General features: G+C 32.2%; 4 protein-coding genes across 4 annotated transcripts; all 4 read left to right on the top strand.

Annotated features, from left to right (window-relative positions):
- The first annotated feature begins 2,052 nt into the window (after positions 1 to 2,052).
- LOC120163482 (protein SUPPRESSOR OF npr1-1, CONSTITUTIVE 1-like) lies at positions 2,053 to 2,942 on the top strand. The gene is made up of 2 exons (XM_039173412.1): positions 2,053 to 2,252; positions 2,372 to 2,942. The coding sequence occupies exons 1-2, from the start codon at positions 2,058 to 2,060 to the stop codon at positions 2,588 to 2,590; spliced, it is 414 nt and encodes a 137-aa protein (XP_039029343.1). The 5' UTR covers positions 2,053 to 2,057; the 3' UTR covers positions 2,591 to 2,942.
- An 83-nt stretch (positions 2,943 to 3,025) lies between these two features.
- Positions 3,026 to 4,451, top strand: LOC120163400 (disease resistance-like protein DSC1). The gene is made up of 3 exons (XM_039173345.1): positions 3,026 to 3,604; positions 3,697 to 4,278; positions 4,401 to 4,451. The coding sequence occupies exons 1-3, from the start codon at positions 3,026 to 3,028 to the stop codon at positions 4,410 to 4,412; spliced, it is 1,173 nt and encodes a 390-aa protein (XP_039029276.1). The 3' UTR covers positions 4,413 to 4,451.
- An 8,589-nt stretch (positions 4,452 to 13,040) lies between these two features.
- On the top strand, positions 13,041 to 15,348 carry LOC120163445 (multiple organellar RNA editing factor 9, chloroplastic-like). Its single transcript, XM_039173383.1, has 5 exons — positions 13,041 to 13,446; positions 14,241 to 14,338; positions 14,608 to 14,673; positions 14,777 to 14,953; positions 15,180 to 15,348. The coding sequence occupies exons 1-4, from the start codon at positions 13,100 to 13,102 to the stop codon at positions 14,947 to 14,949; spliced, it is 684 nt and encodes a 227-aa protein (XP_039029314.1). The 5' UTR covers positions 13,041 to 13,099; the 3' UTR covers positions 14,950 to 14,953; positions 15,180 to 15,348.
- Positions 15,349 to 22,595: 7,247 nt separating this feature from the next.
- Positions 22,596 to 24,146, top strand: LOC120163446. Its single transcript, XM_039173384.1, has 2 exons — positions 22,596 to 23,140; positions 23,989 to 24,146. The coding sequence occupies exons 1-2, from the start codon at positions 22,660 to 22,662 to the stop codon at positions 24,039 to 24,041; spliced, it is 534 nt and encodes a 177-aa protein (XP_039029315.1). The 5' UTR covers positions 22,596 to 22,659; the 3' UTR covers positions 24,042 to 24,146.
- The last annotated feature ends 743 nt before the right edge of the window (positions 24,147 to 24,889 follow it).

The following is a 24,889-nucleotide window of genomic DNA, read 5'->3' as shown; positions in this document are numbered from 1 at the left end:
TTGGGAGCGTATGGTGCATCAATGCATAGGGTGTGTGCATCGATACACTGTGTAAAATTCAAATATTTCGACCGTTGGAAGACTTAATGCATCGGTACACTAGGGTGTGCATCGGTGCACTAATTTTCTTCGATGTTTCAAAATAGCCAGAGTGCATCGATGCATGGTTTGTTCATTGGTGCATAAAATCATTTCGATGTTTTAATAAAACTCAGAGTGCATTGATGCATGACTTGTGCATCAGTGCATAAATTGCATTCGAAATGGGTGTGCATCGATGCATCAAATGAGTGCATCGGTACATCCCTTCATAAAATTGATTTTTGGCTCGTTATTGGTTCGAAATACTTTGTGAAAATTGTTTCAAAATTTTTCTAAGATTAAAACACAATTTTACACTTTAGTAAGGTTTGAAATTGAATTTTGAAAAGACTTGGAGTAATATTTTGATATTCGAATAATTAAATCGAATATTCGTAGAAAATCATTTGGAAAATCTTAAAATTCATTTATACTTAATTTGTTATATTGAAACATCAAAATGTTTTCAACATAATACTATAATATTATTTGATTCTAATTTAAATAGTTTTTTAACCATATACAATACATACATTTCTTCATATTTTTCCATATGTGGTACACATATATTATACAGAGTCAAGGGACTTGACTCAAACTTAAAAATTAATCCACTAATTACTAAAAAGTTTGAGATATTCAAGTTGTATTTTACAACTCGATTTTAACTTGAAATTTTTTAAGTTGAGTTTATGAAATTACAACTCAAAATCAATTTGTATCAAATTTTTTGAATCAATCCAAGTTGAAAAATAATTTTTTTGAATCGAAATGAGTATTGTTCACTTATAGTTGGTTAAATCTAACTTTTAAATCCTAAACCCAACATAATCACTTATTGTTATGGACCCAAAATGAACTAAATGTTGTTGATTATGTTGGGTTAATTGGTGGGGAAATTTAGCATTTAGGGTTATGTTTTGAGGGTTTAGGACTGTTGCTTCAAGTTTAGTTTGTTATGACATATTTTGAGAATGTATTATGAATTTGGGGTTGAGCATGTAATTGAAGTATTTTGGAATTTGAGATTTAGAATGTAATTGAAATATTTTGGAATATAGGGTTTAGAATGTAATTAATGATTGTGTTGCAAGTTTTAAAAGTTAGGAGACCGAAATGGAAGCGTCTGAAAAGTTCAGTAACCATTTATATAATTTACCCTAACGGCAGTGAAATAGCCGTTACATCGGGGACCATATTGCAAATAAACTAAATGTTTGGTGACTGTATTACAAGTTTTAAAAGTTGGAAGACCTAAATGCAAGCATTTGAAAAGCTCAGTGATCATTTGTATATTTTACCCTAATTTATAATATAGTTGTATAATCATATCCCACTATAGTTAAAGCAACCGTCCAAGATATTTTATTATAATTTTACAATTGACTTAAGAGTCCACTTAGTCGGCAAAGCAACCAATTTTTCTCTCACATTCTCTGATTCTTCCTGGAAAAAAGAACCCCATAACTTCCACCATCACGCGCTTTTCGGATATTGGAATTGATGTTCTCGTTAAGAAATCACTCATAAAAGTCCGTAAACAAAGTTTGTGGATGCACGACTTGCTACTAGAAATGGGAAGAAAAATTGTTAAGGAAAAATGTATAGAAGAACCTGGGAAACGTTGCAGATTATGGGAAGAATGTGACGTCCATCATGTCCTAACAAAAGACACAGTAAGTCATTCAACAAAATTGAAGTTACAAACATTTTTGTATATATATATATATAATAAGAATCCATGATGATAGACAATAAGTATATTTATTTTATTATTATTATCAGGGTACGAATATGGTTCAAGCCATGATGATAAACAATGAAAGGTAGAAAAACATACATACTATATTATTTTTTTTCTTTCTTTTTTTTTTTAGCTGTTCGGTGTTCCTTTATTTACTTTTTTGCCCTTTTCCCCATGGTTTATTAGGGAATCTAACAAGTTTCTCAACTTGAGAGTTGATGCTTTCACGAAGATGAAAATTTTGAGATTACTCAATGTCCTTTGCTTCAAAAATTGTGATGATCTAAATTATCTTTCAAATGAGCTACGGCTTTTAGATTGGGAAGGATGTCTTCTAAGATCCTTACCGTCGTGCTTCGAACCGGACAGCCTTGTTGCACTTCTCTTACCTTATAGCCGCATTGAACAACTGTGGAAGGGAGCAAGAGTAAGAGCACTTGTCTTTTCGCTTATTTTAAGATGAATGATTAAATTTCGATTTTGATAGAAAACTAACAACAAAGTTAACCTTTCTTATGTTGTTTCTTTCTCTCCAATTTTCAACAGCCCATGTATAAGTTGAAAGTGATCAACCTCAAAGGGTCTCAGAACCTGATCAAGACACCGGACTTGACAATGGCCCCAAGTCTTGAAACTTCAATTCTGGAAGGTTGCACAAAAATAGTTGATGTTCATTCTTCCATCGGATTTCTTAAGAGGCTGAAACTTTTGAATTTAAAAGGCTGCAAAAGTCTTAGGAATCTTCCAACCAATATTGGAATGTAATCTCTTGAAACATTCATTCTTTCCGGTTGCTCTAAGCTTCAAAAGTTTCCAGAGATTGATGTGAAGATGGAATGCTTGTTGGAACTTTATTTAGATGGGACAAGCATTGAAAATATTCCCTCTTCAATAGGAAAAATGAGCAGTCTTGTTTTGCTAAATTTGAAAGATTGCCGTAACCTTGTGAGCCTCCCTAGCACCATAGGTGGGTGCACAAGTTTAAAAACTCTTAATCTTTCTTGTTGTTATAAATTTGAAAATTTGCCAGAGAACTTGAAGCAAGTAGAGTTTTTGGAAGAGCTTGACTTAAGTGAGACAGCCATAAGAGAACCACCATACTTCATTTTTCAATTTAAGAATCGTAAAGTGCCGTCTTTCAGTGGATGCAAGGGATCTTAATTTAAATTGCGACAAAATCTCGCTTCTCTTTTCCACGTAATGCAAAGGAGGACAAATTTGAAGGCTCTGATGTTACGTTCATTGTCTGGTTTAAGTTCATTAAGAGAGCTGAAACTAAAGGACTGCAATCTTGGAGAAGAAGATATTCCTAGTGATATTTCACGTCTATCCTCTTTGGAACGACTTGATCTTACTGGTAACAATTTCATCAGCATACCTCCGTCCCTTACTCGACTTTCCAAGCTTGAATCTCTTAGATTATCAAATTGTGGCATGTGCAATATTGGTGAATTAGATATTCCTAATGATGTTTCTTATCTATCCTCTTTGGCCCATCTTAATCTTAGTGGTAACAATTTCATCAGCATACATCCGTCCCTTACTCGACTTTCAAAGCTTCAGCATCTTGAATTGTCAAATTGCAAGGAACTTAAATCGTTGCCTGAGTTTGTAACAAATATAACCTTGGTGGAAATGGAAAATTGTGCTTCTCTGGAACTAGTTGCATTTCCTTCAAAAGTATGCAATTCAATGAATATTGCTTGCATTCTCCGTACTCACTGCTACAGATTGGCTGAGAATGTCAATGTATTAAAATTGCTGAGAAAATTTCTCATGGTTGGTTAATATCTTTGTTTCTCTCACAAAATCTCATACTTGATTATTTTTGTTTGTTACTATTACTTACCAACAAAAGTTATGTTCTGCAGGCGTTTGAAAATTCAAGAGGCATATTTGACATTGATGTACCTGGAAATGAAATCCCAGAAGGGTTCAGCCGTGAGAGAGTTGACTGTTCAATCAAGATACCACTGCCTTTCAATATTCTGAATGATATTCAATGGATGGGAGTTGCTTTCTGCTGCATTTTTGTCAACGATGATCCTTCGAGGGATGAGGTTAATGGCTGTAAAGCTGTTATCCATCGTAGAAACTCTGGAAAAGCTGCTTGTGATGAATCTGCTTTCCTAGATGGAAATTACATTGTAGATGATAGTGGTTTCCTTTTAGGTAAAAAACATAATCAGCCCATAAAAAAGGACCACCTTTTCCTTCGTTATTGGTCGCGTCACCAATTATATCCATCTCCCTTTGAGGATAAATGTGATGAAAGTTGTGTAAAAATTGAAGATATGAATGAAGACTCTGCTGCTGATGGATCAATAGCTAACGGTCCCCTTGGAAAGAAAAAACGTAATATCTATGAGGGGACGGAGGCAGGGCCACAACCAAAACGAATGGAAAATATTCAGTTTTCTAATGGGTCGACCAGGGAAGAAACATTAATTCCGGTAAAACGAATAGATGTGAACTCAACATTGCACCACGAATTTGGTTACCATAACCTTTGATACTGTTTATGCTTGTTTTTATACCATATCCTTGTTATCTAAGGTTCATAATTTCTATGCAGGTTGAAGAATAATTATCAGCTTGACACAAAAAATGTTGAGAGAGTCGGATTGGTCCGTAAAGAAGCATGTCAGAAGGTGATCATTTTGTTCGAATTGAAATCGATTTTCATTTGTTTCCTTTTTTGTGTGTATGTACATGCTATGAAACTTTGACTACATTTTTTTTTATTAAGCTAAGGTGATTACAAAGTAATATCTATTATTAATCGTTATTTTATTTTATTTCATTTGTTTATTTATTTTTTGTTTCGACTTAGATAAAATTTTCGTTTTCCCACTGAAATTTCAAAAGAAACAAATCGGTTATTAACATTATTGATTTATAACAAATCGATCACTCACCGTTAACTGATATTATGTAGTAACGGAATGTTGATGTGACGTATTAAACCAGCTGATTTTAGCAAATGACCGTTTGACTTTTCTTCTTCTTCCCATCCTCATTCTCAGCCAACACAACACACTCACTCAAGTACACGTCAACAACACCTTGATTCTCAATATAAACTCGCGTTCTGAACCCTCGCCTCAAATAAAAATTGCAACATATGAAGATCCCCTATATGCAGTTCTTTGAAAGGGTTTCCGTCAGAATTTCCAGATGAATGGGACAGTTTTCTTTTGCCTTGTATAGTTGCCTATCATTTTCGCAAACTCAAAACAGAGGCTATCAGTTGTTCATTCAATTGGATTATGCATAACATACAGACATAATTCTCTATTAATTGCAAAGTAGAACAAAAATAAAATAATTTAGTTGAGAGATTTACATTGCTCATCTATTAATCAAATCTGTGTAGCATTTTTGTCCAGAACTTAAATTTACCGAACAGGAAAAAAACAAAAAAAAAATTGTAAAAAAAACTTGATACCTGAGGTGCCCTCAAAGGCCGCGAATGAGCAGAACATGGGGATCCAGACAGGCAGAGACATCCCATGCTCTCAGCCAGTGCTCAACTTGGAGGGGCAATGTATGTGTGTAATATTTTGTTTTATAAATAATATACAGAATGTTTTACCTGTCAATATGGGATCTCTACTTCCGGTAACTTGGATCCAAATTGCATCCTTGGGTCATTCTTTTATTTGTAATGCATTAAGAATACAAGAGTCATTATTGCTTCAAAAGTCTTCCGGAAGAAAACAGTAGTCATAAGTATGGATTTAAATAAAAAAGTTATGGCATTTGATCATATTGTTACCTTTTACACACAATCAAAACCTCCTTTGAGTATGTTCTCGATCGAGGAGTTATTCGTTGCATCAGTAAAAACATGTTTAATTAAATATAGATAACTCTAGATTTTCTTCCGATTTTGACACAAAATTTAAGATGTTGTATTGGATCACTGAAGTGACCGTCAAATTTGAGCACAAATTCTAGCAATTTTCAGTGGAATATGCAAATTAAATTACAATTAACGGTTGGTTTTTGCATTTATACACTATAACCGAATCAAACCTTAGGGTAGTAATGGTGGCCATTTAGTTTAGTTAGTTTTTGCATTTATACACTATAACCGAATCAAACCTTAGGGTAGTAATGGCGGCCATTTAGTTTGTGGCAAGTAATGGTGGTGGGTAGAGGTGTAAATGAAAGAAAGTTCAATAAATGATTTGTATAATGCTTATTTATTAAGTTTTATTTTAGAAGCCGTTAATTTTATTAAAAATAGAAAGTATTCAAATTACAATGAAGATTTATAACCACAACTATAAAGAAAACATATAATAAGAACATTTTCCTAGACTGAAGAAAATTAGCCACTTAAAATCACACAATGACCATACAAGGAAAAGGTTAAAAAACCTAACCAAATAAGCTCGAACACGAGATAAATACGAATAGATCTGACTGTATCGGAAAACGTACCACAAAAGAGAATAAAGCTATTAAAAGACCATTGACATACCGCAAATCAGAATCAACTGATGTGAAAATATTATCCACGAACGCAAATCACATATCCAAATTCAATTTGAGGGTCCAAAGCAGGGAAGATCATCATGATAACAAATAAATGTCATCTTGATTTGACATCGCAATGACTGATCAGTCATGGCGATGTCAAATCCAACCAAAAAAATAAACGAAAACAATGGTGAAACAACCGAAAATGTGTGATAGAGGTAAAGAAAAACGTGTCATAAAGACAGAACAATACGTACCAAAAAGGCAGAATTATTAAGAATTAAAAAAACAAAGATAAGATGTAATAAAGCAAAGGAAAAATAATGAATACCGACGGTCGGCAATCAATACCAAGACTAGTGTCGCCGTCGATCACAAAGATAAAGAAAAAGAGACTAACGACGGCTATGGAAAAAAAGAGAAAAAAAGAACAAACCCTAGTTTTACTTGTTTGTTTATTAAGTTAAATAAATGAGTATGAATAAAAATTTTATGTGTATTTACTAAACGAACGAACAAGAATAGATGTGTGTTCAGTTTGTTTATATTCACAAACAAGTTTGCTTATCGATTTATTTATAAGCTCATTTACTTGGTTCTCATTTTCTTTTTATTATTTTACATTTTAAATATTGGTGAAAGTATGGACTAAATTGAATATAGGGTAATTTTTTTAGTCCAAACTGTGAAGTTTAAAGAGTTTAAGAATTAGTGGTATAATTTTAACTTTTTTTCTTACCGGTAGATAAATGACCTTTGAGATGATACAATGAATACCATTTGTGACTGTTACCAAGGCAATTAATGGTAGAGTTAACAACACATTCTTCAAGTTAAATATGCATGAATTCAGTTGGATATGAAAAATCCAAATAAAGGGCGACAACAAACACAATTTGGTTTAGCAAAGCAAGTATGTGAAGTAGAGAAATGTAGGTCATATGATGATTTTTGGCCCTTAACCAATTAAGTTCTTATTTAGCCTCCAACCTAGTCTAGAAGATCAACACAAGGAGATTGATCCATCATGGACTACTTCAGTTTTATGACGTGGAGAGGAGATTAAATGTTTTTGGAGTACTCTAGAATTGATATATAAACTTTTTAAAATAAAAAGTGTGCCTATATTACAAAAGGTGTTTGCCTTCGTCTTGCACCCAGGCTATAGGGACCCTTTGTGCTTTGATGCGCCTAGTACCTTTTAAAACTAAGGTTTATCCACACACTTGCCACTTCATCTAGGTCTTTGGTGAGTTATGAAGATATAAATGAATAGGTTTGGGATCGTTAAACGAATATATTCAAAAACGTTAAATGAATTTGTTTGTGAACGCTTAATAAATTGAACACGAACACCTTTTAAAATAAACAAATGGACACAAACATGATATTGAAAATTTCAAAGAACATGAACTAAACATAAACACCTTAAAAAATAAACAAACGAACATGAACATTACCTTGTTCATTTACGCCCTAATGGTGGAGTGAATTATCGAATATGGCGGTGTGAGAGGGATTTTATTCAAATCCTAAAATGATATATGAAGACACAAATGTATTCTTCAAGAATAGGGTTTATTTATTAAACCTAGCCTAATACCATGTAGGTTTTAAAGAAGAAGGTTTAGAGAAAAATCTGATTTCTCTATATTTTCTTGATTGAAAACGATTACCCTGGTTAGGTTTTATATAGGCAGATTTACAAAGAGGATAAGTAGGAATATAATTCAACTTAGATTTAAACTAAGAATCTATTTAGTTTAATTAATAAACTATCTAATCTCCTAATTAGATAAGAAGTATTAATATGCAATTATTCATACTAACATCTCAGATTTGATTTAAGAAGTAACATAAGTTCTTCCCTTCATAAAGTAGCTTGTGCATCAAGTATCCCAGTCCCCTATTCCATAATATGTTCAAACTGGGGTTTTTTTAGTCCTTATGAACCATGATGGGAGCATTATTTCGTCTTCTAAGACATCCAGACCTGCTAGAAAGAAAAGGATGAAACTAATCCTGAAAACTTTCTATGACAGAGCTTTGATCATCCTTGTGATACACTCTTACCGGGCACGAAGACAGATGGATGGAACTTAGAAACAGGTATGGATCGATTTGTGACATACTGGAAGAGTCTTGATGATTATTCATGTGGTAATTTCACATTTGGGTTTGAGATTGTTGGGATTTCAAAGGGGAGAAACTCAGACAAGGATCCATTGTGCGCCTTTTTTTAGGTCATTGGAATGGAATGTGGTTTAGGGGTACAACTGGACTGAAATCAATACAATCTTTTTGAGCATATCCTTTGACCACCAGTCTTGCACGACCCCTCTCAACTTGATCGTTACCATTTCGCTTGATTTTGAAGACCCATTTGTTACCAATTGGCTTCCTTCCTTGTGGTAGTGGCACAAGGTCCCATGTATTATTTTTATGAAGGGCTTCAATTTCTTCTTGCATCGCCATCATCCAAAGTGAAGCATCTGAGCTATTTATTGCCTCCTGGTATGTTGATCGATCATTGTCCTCTGTTAAAAGGCAGTATGTAATATTTCCTTCTATAACATAATCTAAACACCAATTAGGACATCTTTTCACACGATCTAATTGACGAGTTGTTGGAGCTTCAGAACTCTCTGGTTCTGGTCCATCGTGTGTTGGTTCTACTTCAGAAGAATCTCCTTGTTCAAACTCCTTTTCCACATGTATCTGTGTAGTCTCTGACTTTTCAGCGCTACCTCTTCTTTTCTTTGTAGTTTATCTTCTACAAAGATAACATCACTGCTGATGATCACTTTGCGGGCAATGATATCCCACAAGCGATACCCCTTTACTCCATCAATACAGTTTGGTGAGATGATCCCATATCATTCTAGTTATCTTCTTCTCATCGATGCTTAACAATACTTCATCTGCTAATGCTAGATGAAAGTTTGTCATAGCATTCTCGTCTATCTCGTTCCATTTGTTTTTTTCTGTGAAATCTACCGACCTTTCACTGATAGCCGCTAGACAACCGTCTTTCCTCAGGATGACCTTCATATTCAATTTCCACAATGATAAATTTATCCCATTAAACTTTTCAATATCAAATTTCGTTGCCATAGCTTCTATTACAGATATCTCTCACTATTTTACTATCGTGAATAGCTCTCTGGAACCTTTAAAGAATGAGTAATACATTCTTATTTTCTTATGTTTGAGGATCCACCTTTTGGTGGCAACCACAAAGACAATAAATAGATATTACACACTTAAATCTGGCTCTGATGCCAATTGTTGCGGAATACGGCTATTGGATAGAGTAAAATCGCAACTGATAATTTGAGAAAATAAAAATGAAGATAAATAAGACACAAATTTTATGTGGAAAACCCCTAAATAATATAGGGTAAAAACACGGGTAAAGGTAGAAGAATTTCACTATGAGAAAATAGGAATTACAACTTCTCTTGATCTAACAAGGAGAAAACAATGATAATTCTCTCTTGATAAAAATGAGAAAACAACTCTAAAGAAAACTCTCTAATTTCTCTAGTATTGGGAGAAATCTATAATGATTTGGGATGGTTTTGAAGTTAAATGAGTTAAGGTATTTATAGTTGAAGCTTAAGGACTAATCTTCTAAATACCCTAAAGTATAGAGACTAAATTGGGTAATTTTCCCTTGCCAATTTTCAACCAAAATCAGCTGCCAAACTTGAATGTTTACTCTACAGCAAAACTTGACCATTAATAGCTAAAGATTTTTTACTTTCAACAGAGGGAGCAGCTAAATCCATTTGATTTATGAAATTTGCTACCCATCCATTGTGGAGAATGGGGTGCCCTCAAAGGCTAAGAATGAGCAGAACATGGGGATCCAGACAGGCAGAGCCATCCTATGCTCTCAACCAGTGCTCAACTTGGAGGGGCAATGTAATTGTCTAATATTGGGATTTTTAAATGATATACAAAATCTTTTACTTGCCAATAGTGCTCAACTTGGAGGGGCAGTGTAAGTGTCTAATATTGGGATTTTTAAATGATATACAAAATCTTTTACTTGCCAATATGGGATCTCAACTTCTGGTAACTTGAATCTAAATTACATCCCTGGGTCATTCTTATTTCTGTCATGCATTGAGAATATAAGAACTATATTATTGCTTCAAACGATTTCTGGAAGAGAAAAATAGTTATAAGTATGGATTTCGATCATGTTCTTAATCGAGGAGTTATTCGTTGCACCAATAATAACTGTTAAATCAAATATTGGCAACTCTAGATACATTGGTGTTTGAATGGCAAAGGGAGGAAGTATTTATTAAAAGGGTTATGAGATTTAAATCTTTGTTGGCTTACTATATTTGTTTATTGTTTAGATTCCTGATCAGTGAATTTGATCTCATGTAGAAGCAATATTATATGAAAGAACTCATTGAATAAGGCAAAGAAAATATATATATGTGTGTGTGTGTGTGTGTGTACAAGCTGGACGTTGCCATTAACTTTTTGTTCAGTTTCGTTTACTTAGAAACATCATTGACTAAATCTCGTGTATATATATATACATAAGTTTATACCTTCTGATTTAGCAAATTATATTGTTTGCATTACAGGGTAATGATTAATTTCATATATTGAGCTTATAGGAACAGTTGTTGGACTCATAAAGTGCATATGGGTTCTTGCTTGCAACTACTTGGATAATTACAAAAAACTTTGAAGAAAAAAATGAATGATCTAAGAACTATATTGAATGTTCGAAAGCAAGATACATGATCGAAGAAAGAGTTAGAGATCTGGGATGGGAAAAAAAGTAGAGAAATGGCTTGAAATTGTTGCAAAAAGGAATGCTGAAATCAACAATATTGAACATCATATTTAGAAGGTGAAACTAATGTAAAAGAGTAAAATATGGAAGCTCTTGATGGATGATGATGATGAAGTTGGAATGATTGGAGTTTGTGGGATCGGCGGTATCCAGAAAACTACAATCATGAAGCACATCAACAATCAATTGTTGAAGGAAAACCGATTCGATAATGTGATTTGGGTGACTGTTTCAATAGAAAAGAATGTTTCAGAGTACAATAAGATATTGCAGATTGCCTCAAACATAATCTTCCGAAAGAACTCGAATGGATGACAACATTGAACCATATTTTAGAGGGAACAAGTTGTGTGTTGATCTTAGATGATGTTTGGGAACGGTTTTCTCTATCAAATATCGGTATTCCTGATCAGAAATCCAATAAGGGGAGGAAACTAGTACTCACTAGTAGATCACTAGAGGTCTGCAGATCTATGGGATGTTTTCCCCTCTCCAATACTTGGCAACAATGCTGCAACTGAAAGGGAGAAGAAGTAGGAAAATTGAGCAAGCTATAATTCCTTTCATGCTTATTTCATTATATGCAAAATTTAAGAAACATAACTCTACGATCGATACCGAATGACCCCGAAATCATATTTGCGCAGTAGGATCCTCTTTGCCTACACATGCTTCAAAGTTAATTGTGATCTAACAATTGCAGGCTCTGCAATGCTCCCAATTAACCTCGACTGTTTTTATATCAAGAAGGGTAATGGTTACTGGCGGATGCAAGTGTAGTCCAGGGATAGAGTGCATGATCGGTTTGTCATCATCACCTTTCAACCGTCTTAACAACATCGAGAAGCTAATCCTTGGAGAACTATGCAACCAGCTTGAACTTGTAAAAGTAGGACCAATGGTGAAATTCTCCATGTCCCGTCGTATTTTCTCGTCTTACAGAAGTTATCCTGAGTAAATGTTCAAGGGTGAAAAAGTTGTTTTCAGTTGAAAGGTTGCAAGGCCTCGAAAACTTGGAGAAATTGCGGGTTAAAGATTACCTACAAATGGAGAAAATAGTAGACGATAGTGGAACAAGAAGGCGTTTCGATATTACATCAGTTGTTCTCCCAAAACTAAGGGACTGTACTTGCTGCTTGAAACTCTTCTAAGCTTTCAATTCTCAGCTTTTTTTTTTGCATTGACAGTCTGTTTGTCATTGTCCTCCATTTATCTATTTTTGCATTTTTTTTTTACTTCTGATCCAGTAAGGTATAATGTCAAAATTAACTCCATTATTTATAAAAATGATCATTTTAGTCTTTATTTTTTTAGAGTATTTTAACTTCTAATGTTTTTATTTTTTGTCAAAATAACTCATGTTACATGAAAATCTTTAATTGGTTAAGGGTCGATAAATGTTGTTAACGTGTCATTTACATATTTGTTTTAATTACTAATGTAGCACATTCTTTACCCGAAATAATGATGGGACATGTATCAAAGGTGATATGACATGTGTCACATCATTAACAGTGATGATGTGATATGTATCTTTTCACCCAAAGTAATAACATAATATATATCATGTCTCAGAATGATATGTGATATGTATACAATAATTACATATGAAAATATTATGTCATTAGCATGTATTAACTATTAGTCAATTAATAAGTTTATCTAAAAAATATAATTTTAACTAAAAAAAATAAAATAATAGGATTAAAATATTTAAATAACCATTTAGATAAAACGATAGAAATTAATTTTACCATTATACCTAGAAAAAACTATCTGCAAGTGTGTCAAAGAGTGCAGTGGCATAAGTTTTGGACTGTTAGCCCAATGAAAAAAAGTATTGAATCGAACTCAAATCGCTAAGCCCAAACACGAAAAATATCGAACAGCCTTATTATGGCGCCTTCAGTTTCATCAGCTGGGAAAGCATCACAATCTAATCTTCTTCTCTGACACTTCCAATGGCGACTTTGTTAAACCCTTCTTCTCTTCTTCTACCTTCAAAACCCATTCTTTCAACTCGTCCTCAGCTCACTCCACCACCTCCTACTGTCCGAGTAAACCCACTGATTCACCTCCTTCCTTCATCATCTAGTACTCGTCCTCCTCGTGTTATCAAAGCTGCAGCACTTGACAGTGACTATTCACCCAAGAGGAGCAGCAGCAATGAGCCAAGGGAAACGATAATGTTACCCGGATGTGATTATAACCATTGGCTTATTGTTATGGAGTTCCCTAAAGACCCTGCTCCTACAAGAGAACAAATGATTGAGACTTATCTCAACTCTCTTGGTACTGTTCTTGGCAGGTGAGACTTTCTTTTTCCTGGGTAATTTTTTTTCTTCAGTAGAAAAGTCTGAAAACAATATGAAATTTTTATGCAAGTTTTGCTTTTTTTTCATCGAAGTACTTAAAAATTCCTCTTTGTTCTCTGGGGTTTTTTTTTTGCTTTGCTGGGGGTATGTCAAATTTGGTGAGATTTTGTGGGTTTTGTCTCTTTTTGGTGTATGTTTGTTTCCCGGTAAATGTTTAATTAATGGGGCAGCTTAGGTTTTTTCCCCCCTTAGTTCTTTATCTAAACATAGAAAAGGGTTTCCTTTGTTAATTGTATTGAGTTTGAGGTGAAGGGTTTATTATCATGTGAGATCATATATAATTGTTTTAGCTTGAAGATTATGAACAAAGATGGAGCCTTGGATTGAATGAAAGAAACAAGATTGAACATCGCATTGCTGAATTTTCATAATTAGTATTTTCCAATGAAGTTAAAAAGCAGAATGAAGAGGAAAAGGATTTACAATTCGTCCGGCTTGTGATAATGATTTTCGGGCAACATCATAACAGTTTATCCTTAAAAATTGAGGCTACTTGGGACAGAATCTTTGTCTTAGGCTTGCAATGTACCTGTTTACCTGAATTTGTCACCTCAGATTGTTGGAACCTCAAAAGGTTTTTGATAGACTGAGTTGGTGTCAAGAACTTTATATCTTAACTAGCTAGCTTCGTCGTCATTTTTGCATATTAGTGAAGCTTGAATGTATGAAAATTCAGTTATCATAATGAATAAATCTAAGATACGATTCTTCCCCCTCTTTATTACAGCATGGAAGAAGCAAAGAAGAACATGTATGCTTTTAGCACCTCTACGTATACCGGTTTCCAATGTACTGTTTCGGAAGAAACCTCAGAGAAGTTCAAGGGTAAGAATATTTTCATAATTACCCATTGGTTTAAATCTATGTTACCCTGATTCTTCATTTTACTTGAAATACCCATGTTTGAAACCTGTCTGATGCATATTCGGACGTGGTCCAAGAACCCTTCATATATGGAAAGCTTTAGAAGGATTGAGTGTATCGATGTTGAGAGCATATATGTACATGACACTCACATTCGAATCAGAATCACATAGGTTTGAATGATGTTGTTATCTGTGACTTGAGGATAAAGTTTATTGTTTCGGATGTAGGATTGCCTGGAGTTCTTTGGGTGCTGCCTGATTCCTACATAGATGTCAAAAATAAAGATTATGGAGGTAAGTTGGGTTAATCAACTTCAGTTATGCAGAGAAAGTTTTCATTGCATCATACATCTAGATTACGGTCATATGTATAATATATGGTTTCGTGTACTTTTAGGTGATAAATATATCAATGGTGAAATAATACCCTGCAAATATCCTACTTATCAACCAAAGGCTAGAAAAGATTCAAAATATGTAAGCAAAAAGTACGAGAGACGAAAAGACGGTCCTCCTGCCGGACAGTTCAGGCCAAAGCAGGCAGCAAGTCAATCAGAACCATCATCTTGACAAGGTATGAGAATACCATGCTATGCTGTTCTACTCTTTATTTTTCTCGACGCACTCATATCGGACTCATATCCATACATAGGTACAAAATATAGCCCTCTAACGACTCTCCAACTACGCTAAGAATAATACCCATGTTAGTCGTATACTCTTATTTGACACTCACATCGCTAGAAACATCTTTTCATGTTAATTTTCATCATGCAACTTGTTTTTCCATTTGTTGACAGTTCATGCGTGGTTCCTGGGCAGACAGTACTCGGCAACCGAATGTCACTGTTATGCATGTTTTGGAAACTCATGCTTGGGGGTTACTACATATATATTCTATAAGTCTAGGTCTTTTGTATTAGTTTTATTCTCACATGAACCTATGAGTTAGTTTTTACATTATCAGTTTATAAGTATATAAATTTCAGGATTGAATTTGATGTCATGAATTGGTTAATATCAACTTGGTTCGATTAAAGATTAAGAAAACAACAGAATTAAAAAACAATTCATCAAGCGATTTCAGTGCTCGAGGGAATTGTTCTCCTAAAAGATCATGAGTTTGAGTAATTACGTTTGTAAGGGTGTTTATCAATAGATAAGAAAGATTATGAACATATACTATCTTATAATCACCTCAGATTATTTTTTAAAGATTAGGTTTAATACACTTTTAAGTGCTTAAATTGTACCTTAAATTGACTTTTGATGTTTAATTTTTTTTTTTTGCTAAAATTAGGTATCTAACGTTTTTCTTGTTACATTTTTAGGTATCTATTGTTATATTTTTTACTTTTTAATAATAAAATATTAATTTAAAAAAAAGAACAAAAGAAGAAAAAAAACTCCCTCCGTCGGCGGTGTTGTCCCTCTCCCTCCTATTCCTACCTTCGACGATGACAAAGGGTTATCATTGGTTGGATTTTGTTTGGAACAAGGCGAGGAACTCAATGGTGGTGATTGTGTAACGTATGGTCAGCTTTAGCCATCGAAAACTCAGAATTGTTGGAAAACAACGAAGGAAAACTAGAAATTCGGCTATCCTTCGTGGTGCTTTTCACGACAATCAAAACAATTTCACGGTGGGTGGGGAATTAGGTTTTGGTCGCGGCGGTGAGATAGTTCTGATGGCGTCAACTGTGACGGCCACGGACCAACGGTGGGCGATCGACGGTGAAAAAAAATAAATTTTAGGTTTTTTTTAATTATAATATTAAATGTTTTTTAAAATTATATTTTTTTAAAATTGTATATGTATGACATGTGGCAGATAACAGTCAAATTTAACGGTCATTACGATCTAAGTACCTAAAAGTGTAACGTTAGAAACGTTAAACACCTATTTTTAGTTAAAAATTCTTTAAGTATTAAAAGTTAATTTGATGTATAATTTAAATATTTAAAAGTGCATTAAGTCAAAAAAAATTATAGTAAAATCAAATCCACAGTAAATTGAATTTTACTAGTAAATTTTACATGTTATGTAAGATAAATTGTGGCATCTTTTAGAGATTGTCATTATTATTACGAACTATATATTTAAAAAATAAAAAGTATTTATTTTACATTTGAAGATTAATATTTTTTTCGAATAGTATGAGATGGTTATAAAATTATATTTGTTCATAATTTTTTTTAGTCACTGACAATACACACCTACAGATATAGTATTATTTGAACTTAGGACCTCTAGAGAGAATAAAATTTCTTTTAATTATTGAGATCGCTTAATGGGTTTAAATTTAATTTCATTTATTTAAAATGATACTTTTGTTTTTTTGTTTGAACCGTATTTGCATTTGACTTTTTAAGGTTTAAATTGGTACATGTATTTTTATTCAATTTGTATTTAGACTTGTTTTTTTCACACATTTTGGTACTTTTATAGCGTAAAAAATTCAAATTAAATATAAAATTATACAAACTATAAAATTTAATGACATATTGTTTAGTTTACCCAATAATATTATTCTTGTATTTTATAAAGAAGAAAAGAGATTGGTCTTGGCCTCTTGGGATAGTGGTGTTAGATTCTATCGCAGAAAGAGATCACGGGGAAAAAATCACGCGTGTGGACCAGAACGGCCTACACGTGGGCCAATGAAATATGCTTTTACGGTTTTACCCTGACCCATCTCTTCCACACAAATAAATATACACCTCGTGACCATCTCATCAACTGGGGATGCCAAGTTGATTTTATTCTTGGGCCACGTGTCAAATCATACGGCTGTCTCACCTACAACCAGGTGCCCAGCTCGTAATGGAATCAGTATTCCTCAAAAAAAAAAAAAAAACACATGTAAACAAGGGTAAATTATATCACACCGCTGAACTTTACTTTTTTCATATTTCATTCATTGTAGTTTTAATTTTTCTCATTTATACATTAAACTTTCAAATTACTTCTATTTTGGTCATTATAAATTATTTTATCATTATTATTCTAGGATGTTGTTGTGTTGACTCCTTCGACTATTAAAAGTTTCAAAATGGTCACTTGATTATTCATTTGTTCTAAACTCGTCATTTTTTGTTTTAAAAAATTGACAACAGTTTGAGTTTGACGTTAATTTGTTGATTGAGATATGATAGTCATTTGAGATTTTAAAATCAGATTTTATCATATTACAGTAGTAGGTTAATGTCTAGCTCAGACTACCATCAATTTTTTTTAACAGAAAATGACGAGTTTGAAACATGTGAATAGTCGGGCTACCATTTTATAACTTTTAATAGTCGGGGACTTATCAAATGCTCTATAGTCCCGAGGTCATTTCGTAACTTTTAATAGTCAAAGGATTCAACAAAGTAAACCCTATAATCGGGGGACCACTTGTGTACTTTACCCTTTTACAAGCATATCAATAAGTTTATAATTTATATTTTAAAATAACATCATTTTGATAAAAGACGTGTTATGTAGGTCGTGTTTTAAAGAACGTACTTTTTAGAATATATCTTTACTGATATAGTAGAGCTTTCTGGCGCAATTTTTAATATTTACATCACTTTAAGATCAAAGTAAAAGAAATGAGAACAATAAATCAAAATATTAACAAAAAATTATTTGAATTTTATCCGACAAAAAAAACACATATAATACATGTTAAAAGCACATATAGACGGTGTATATATATATATATATGTTTTTATCTTCAATCATTCAATGAGTATATGTTTAAAAAAATTATATTCAGACACTCGAATGTATATATAAACAATATATGATTTGATAATCTCATGACCAAATTTATTAATTTTAAACTATAAAAAATAAATCTTAAATTTAATGAAACATATATTAATGCGACAATTACCTAACATAATAGAATTATAAACTATATAAAGTAAATGAAAAAATTAAATAAAAACAAACAACGAATTTACTCGATTGTTTGTTTTAGTTTAATTTGCAATAGGAAACGATTATAGGGTCTTTCGAATCTAACCAAAATCTTTCCCATTTTCATGAAATGATTCCATTAATTCTCCATATACCGATTCCTATGCAACAAACTAAACAATTATGCACATAAAAACAAGCCAAAATAATGCAAATAATTTTAGACTGCATCATATTTATTATAAGCTTACCATAAGAAGCAAACCCTAAATTAAAAAAACAATTAAAAACATGACGTTCCTTATCAATCTCACCCATTTCAAAATTTTAAGGTGTCATAATATATTATAATTCATAATTTTAATATTACCAATGTCAAAGATTAAGGGATTGCTGTTATTCTTTAAGATTTTGGGTTCAAATGTCGCGTATGTAGGGATATGAACGTTTATTGTGAAATGATTGAGAGTCTTTGAACAAACATACTACCTTATATACTGTTACAAAATAATCACTATAATGTTACGAAATAATTATTAAGTTTATCAAAATATTATTGTAACACCCCAACCCATATCCGACCCGGATACGAGTCTGAGATGTCATATTGACATTTCAAAACCTTTACTTGTACAAAATAGTGAATAATTTTAAACTCTTATTAAATACTACTGAATAATTTTCATAAAATACAATCATATGATTTTACAAAACCAATTAGAACATATCGGATTCAAATCTTTATTTACATGCCAACCATAATCCATATTACAAAATACATATTATTCCATTCTTTTCTGATCTGATCTTTGGAAAGGAGAAATTGACTTGTCTTGCTTAACTTTTATCAGTCTTCCTCTTCTCGGAACCTACGAGTGAAACAATCACACACTAAGTCATTGACTTAGTGAGGCATATAAAACATATAATAGAAATCATAGAACATTTCATATAACAGAATGCATACATGCACATATACCATCATTATCATTAAACCATTTATCATATGATATTGTACTTATCATTTATGTATATCATATATTACATATATCATTTCACAGAGAAACACACATAACATCATATAATAATGCAAACACTTTTGATATCTTTTATAGGCCCATGTATATTATTGAGAACTCAAGGTATGTGAGTACATTTAGGTTGTGCACGTATGCTGTCACCACAACTCTTATGGGGTCCCACTAGGGGCATGTGAAATTTGTCCCGAAGGACCAATCCATATGTTCCAAAGAACATAGGTAAATAGTCCATATGTCCCAAAGAACATAGGTAAACAGTCCATATGTCCCAAAGAACATTGGTAACCCTCGACTCTTGGCATGCCAACTATACCCTTAGCTTTCGTATCACATAACATGGCATTATATTCATATCAATTCTCTTATGATCACATGTTCTTTCTCTTCTGTCATATACCACATGTATGTGTAAACATCTATCTCATATCATATAACATATATCATTTCTCATGTGTTCATGTAAACATGTATGTCATATCTTGTTCATATATGTTCATATATACATCACATAGCACACAGAATAACATATAAACTTATACATGTATTTATGTACATACTTTCATATAGTCCGTATATTAATGTCATATAACTTATCTCACAGTTTTACATAATCACTTATATCACATTAATTATATATTATTTCCATGTATTCACTTAGTTCAGTTTCACATATCGCATTTACATGTAATCATGTAAATCATGTCACATATAATAACATATGACACATATACTCATTTTCATGTACTCATGCATACATAAGAATCACATCAATCGCATGCTTGTACTTATGGAATCATGCATTCCAACATGGGAAATAGACTTATCGCAAATCCTACCCAATGATGTATAAAACATCCATATATAATGTTATGCATGCATCACAAATCAAATAACATTTTAAGAGTCACTTTTTACCATAGTAACTCCATCATTGGCTCATCACAAGCCAATGTTTGTTCTATAACATAAGTACAAATTAAATTGCACTCACCTTAGCCTTGCTTACTTTGAGTCGATCCTAATTCAGTGATCGTTCCAGAACTTGCTTACGTTCGATGTCTACATAATCATACATTTATACATTTATACATATCAACATCCTTTCACTGGTGTATCGATACATTGTCTATGTATCGGTACACAATTTACATTTGATGTTTTTCATTTCAGGGGGTGTATCGATGCACTGCATGTGTATCGATACACTTATGGCATTCGATGTTTCTTCTTTTAATAGTGTATCGGTACATATTGCATGTGTACCTATACACTTTGCCCAAAAATCACTTTTTGAGCCCGAAAATCATAAACTCTTCACTCAATTCTTCTATTTTAAGCCCCTATCATACCATTAAACTCAACTACCATTACTTAAACCAACTTATATCAATATAAACCATCTTTATCTTCCATATCTCATCATGATTCTTAAATTAAAGAATCTTACTAAACTTTTAACTTTGTTATAAATCCTTTCTAACTTCATAAATCTCTTATTCTTATGAAGGACAAGTCAAATTTCATCTCAAAGTTCCTTTATTAACTATTTTTCAGAAAATCATTTAGAAACCCATTATCTTTAATCTTACATAACTTCTTCATCTTTTGATTATAAGATAACTTAAACTTTCCTTAAGCTTAAGTATCACCTAAGGATAAAAAACCAACCTTTAATTCAACAAATAATCAACTAATTAAGAAAACTCACCTTTGCCTTTGAAGCTCACGGGGAAGAGGAGATAAAGAAGAAGGAAGAGATTTCTGGAGAGATCTCTCAACCTTATCCCCATATATATCCTTATCTTATCTATTTCTAAGTCAAATGACCATTTTGTCCTTTAATTCCTTTGATAATTACTAACAACTTTTAGAAAATATTTTCAAATAAATCATTGAACTATTCAACTATTCTACTTCAATCACCAAATTCTAAAGTTTTACAATTTAGTCACTAACCCGTAGTTTGGGATGTTACAATTATAAAATAACCATTAAAATTTATCAACTTGATACAAAACAGTCCTTAAAATTATTGAATTTATAACCATTTTAAAAGTTTAAAAAGATTCTTTAATTTTTAAAGTTCAATGATCAAAACAATCATTTTAGTAAAGTTTAGTGACCTCTAATATAATTTATCCATTTGTATTTTAATATTATTCTACTCTTCCATTTTTGTTGTTGATAAAGTGTGTGTATTATATACAAAGAACATCATCAAGCTACTACGAGAGGACTATATTATATTAACAAAAACGAGTACAAATAATGATCATGGTATTACTACTGACAAGCACATTAACTGTCACTATAAATACGTCCAACTAAGACTGGAGTGGGAACTCACACCCAAATCAGAAAAGATAAATTGCCAATGATCGATGAGATCATCTTGTTCCCATCTCCTGGAATCTGGTTCCTTCTGCCTCCAAAAAACTCGTGGTGTCGCCCTACTCCTAGATGGATTAAACTAAATGTTAATGGGGCGTGGTTGGAAATCTGCAATGCTAGCGGTATTGGGGGTCTATTTAGGGATGCACTCGGTCATACCTTCTTTTCTTTTTCCCTGCCTGTGGGATCTTGTTCTGCACCATCGATTGAATTTTTGGCTATTAAGCAGGGAATCTATCTCTTCAAGGATTCGAAATGGTTCTCAAAATATAATCTAGTAATTGAAAGTGACTCGGCAGCTACAATTAGCTGGGTGAAAAATCCATCCAAGGCCCCCTATTGCTTAATGAACGTAAGTGCTTGACATTGCCACATTCGTTGCCATGGGTTGACTTGTGGTTCGGCACTCTCAAGGTCCATAAATATCGAAGCTGACACTTCGGCTAAAACTGGTGTGGGATGACGGTTTTGTTTGTAGCTCGTCTTGGTGACTGGCCTTTAAGTTGTTTTGTTTTACGTGTTTTCTTGGTTTTAATATTAGTTCCTTGTAACAGTGTAATCGAACTTGTGCAGGTTTTATTGTGCTTTATTTGTACTGTTTTGATTAGTTAATATAATTATCAGGCGCACTTTTCCTCTTGCTGTTCAACTTCTAATTCTAGATTAAAAGTCGATTATGAAGGATATTTTTTAATGAGGTTCCACATTAAAAAAAAAATAACAATAACCATTTTGATTTTTAAGAGTTTAATATCCAAAAACGATCATTTTAGTAAAGCTTAGTGACCTCTTATATACTTTACCCATTTTGTATTTTAATATTTTTCTACCCCTTCTTCCATCTTCCCCTCCAAATACCTTTCCATTTCCCCCCTTTTTTATTTCCTTTTTCTCTCTCTATTTTTTCACCATCTTCCTATACACGATTCGAATATCTCATCCATGGCAGTTCCCAGCAGTACTAGCATAAAACCCAGATCATATTTAACAAAACAACAACGTTATTTTCTCATAATAATTTGCTCCCTTCTACCCTCTTCTTCTTCTTCATCTTCATCATCATCTTCTTCTTCGATCCACGATCTTCTTGTCTCGAGAGGCTTACCAGCAGGTCTGCTTCCAAAAGAAGTGAAATCTTACACACTTTCGGAAAATGGAACACTGGAAGTGTTCTTGGGCGAACCGTGCTTGACAAAGTACGAGAACAGGGTGATCTTCGACAGTGTTGTGAGGGCTAAACTCAGCTATGGAAGCTTGAGTGGCGTTGAAGGGTTGAGCCAGGAAGAACTTTTTCTGTGGTTGCCTGTTAAAGGCATCATCGTTTATGATCCGAAATCTGGTCTCATCTTGTTCGACATTGGTGTTGCTCATAAACAGCTCTCTTTGTCTCTCTTTGAAGATCCTCCTCTCTGTAAACCGCAAGGTGAATCGATCTCTTCCATTTCTTTCTTTTTCTTTTCATAATCTTTTTGGATAAAATATATCAGAGGACATTGAACTATGATAAAATGATCAGTTTAGTCACTGAACTTTGTGGATTTTAGTGTTAATGTAAATTAAGATTTGTTGTTTGATTTTTAAGGCAGGGTTTTCTGTTATAACTTGGGGAATTTAAAAAAAATATAATATTAAAAAATCATTAGTAACATTTAATTAAATAATTACGTTGGTTCTATCGTTTTATAATAATGTCGTTGTCAACATTTTATTTTAGAGTAAAAAAATATTTAGTTATTGATTAAATAATTTTTTTTGACTCTTTTTCTTTAATATATTGATATATCGTTTTATTTTTTTAAAAAAATACTCTTTTAAATCATCAATTGTTTATTTACTAACTATTTGTATTTACAAAACGATTTTTTTCTCAAAATAAAATAAACCAAAATACTTTAAAAATAAGACTAAAATAAATATTTAGTCAAATTTATAGAGTAATTATTGATATTATACCTTTTAAAATTTGAAAACAGCTTTGGATTTTTAATGACTGAGTAGTGTTTCCGGTCACATTCATTGGGTCAGTGACCACTGTTTTCTCTCTTTGTCAGTTTCCATGTTCTCTTTTCGTTTCTTGTTCCTATTTTAACTTTTATTTATTGTACTAAATTTTATAAAAAATATAATTTTTATATAAAAACATTAAAAGATATCAAATATAAATAAAAAATAAATTATTAATTTTAATTACTATTCCCCGATACTTTTGAAAAATAAAAGGACTAGTAAATAAAAATAGTGGGGTTTTTTTGTTTATTGTTTTTTTCCCAGGAATATTGAAGAATAATGTGAGGAAGGATAAAAGGTTCGAGGCATTGAGATAGTATACAAGATTCCAATAGAGGTGTCCACTTTGTGTTTTTGTTTTAAATATATGTATTAATTAACCAGTTTTCTTCTTCTTCTAATTATATACTAAAATATAATTAGTTTTAGGATTTGTAATTATAGAAGTGAATTGTTGCATTCTAATTTCTCATTTAAAATAGGTCTAATATTTTATTATTATTATTACCCTTTTGTTTTAATATGTTTAAAGATAAAACAAAATAGATTAGATTAGCACCAAATTAGCCGAGGGTAAATCCTTATTTATTTTCTACAACAATAATCCATAATTTATTTTAAATCTTTGCATAAATAAATATTATTACAAGTCAAACCTTATCTTAAATCATTATCTACATATATATTTTTAAAATATCCTTGTTATTTCTAGACTTTTTTCTTTAATCATTTTTGTTTTATTTTCTTATATTGCAAACTTAAGATATAATTAACTAAAATATTATATACATATATATATGTATATATATATATATATAACTTTATCCCTTTTATTCAACCAATAATCTTCAATCATTTTAATTTTATTATTTTTTTATAATTACTGGTGTTGGACATATTAAATTTTTATTAACACGTGATATTTTCTTTTAAATGCTTTAAACTAAAAATAATTAGAGAAAATCCCTTTTTCAAGGTGTTGGTTCACATACCTACAGAAACACTTCTCTCTCATGATTTTTTATATGATATAATAATATAAATTTAAAAACAATATACAAATTAAACCAACATAATAACACGTTTTTAAGATACATTCAACATATGAGATTAAACAATTCATTATCAATGTATATAAAAAGCATACTGTACTCATAAAACCTTA

The sequence above is a fragment of the Hibiscus syriacus genome, unplaced genomic scaffold (assembly GCF_006381635.1).
Source record: "Hibiscus syriacus cultivar Baekdansim isolate YM2019G1 unplaced genomic scaffold, ASM638163v2 tig00111445_pilon, whole genome shotgun sequence".
In the NCBI taxonomy this organism is placed as follows: Eukaryota; Viridiplantae; Streptophyta; class Magnoliopsida; order Malvales; family Malvaceae; genus Hibiscus; species Hibiscus syriacus.
This window is presented reverse-complemented; position numbering and strand designations above follow the sequence as displayed.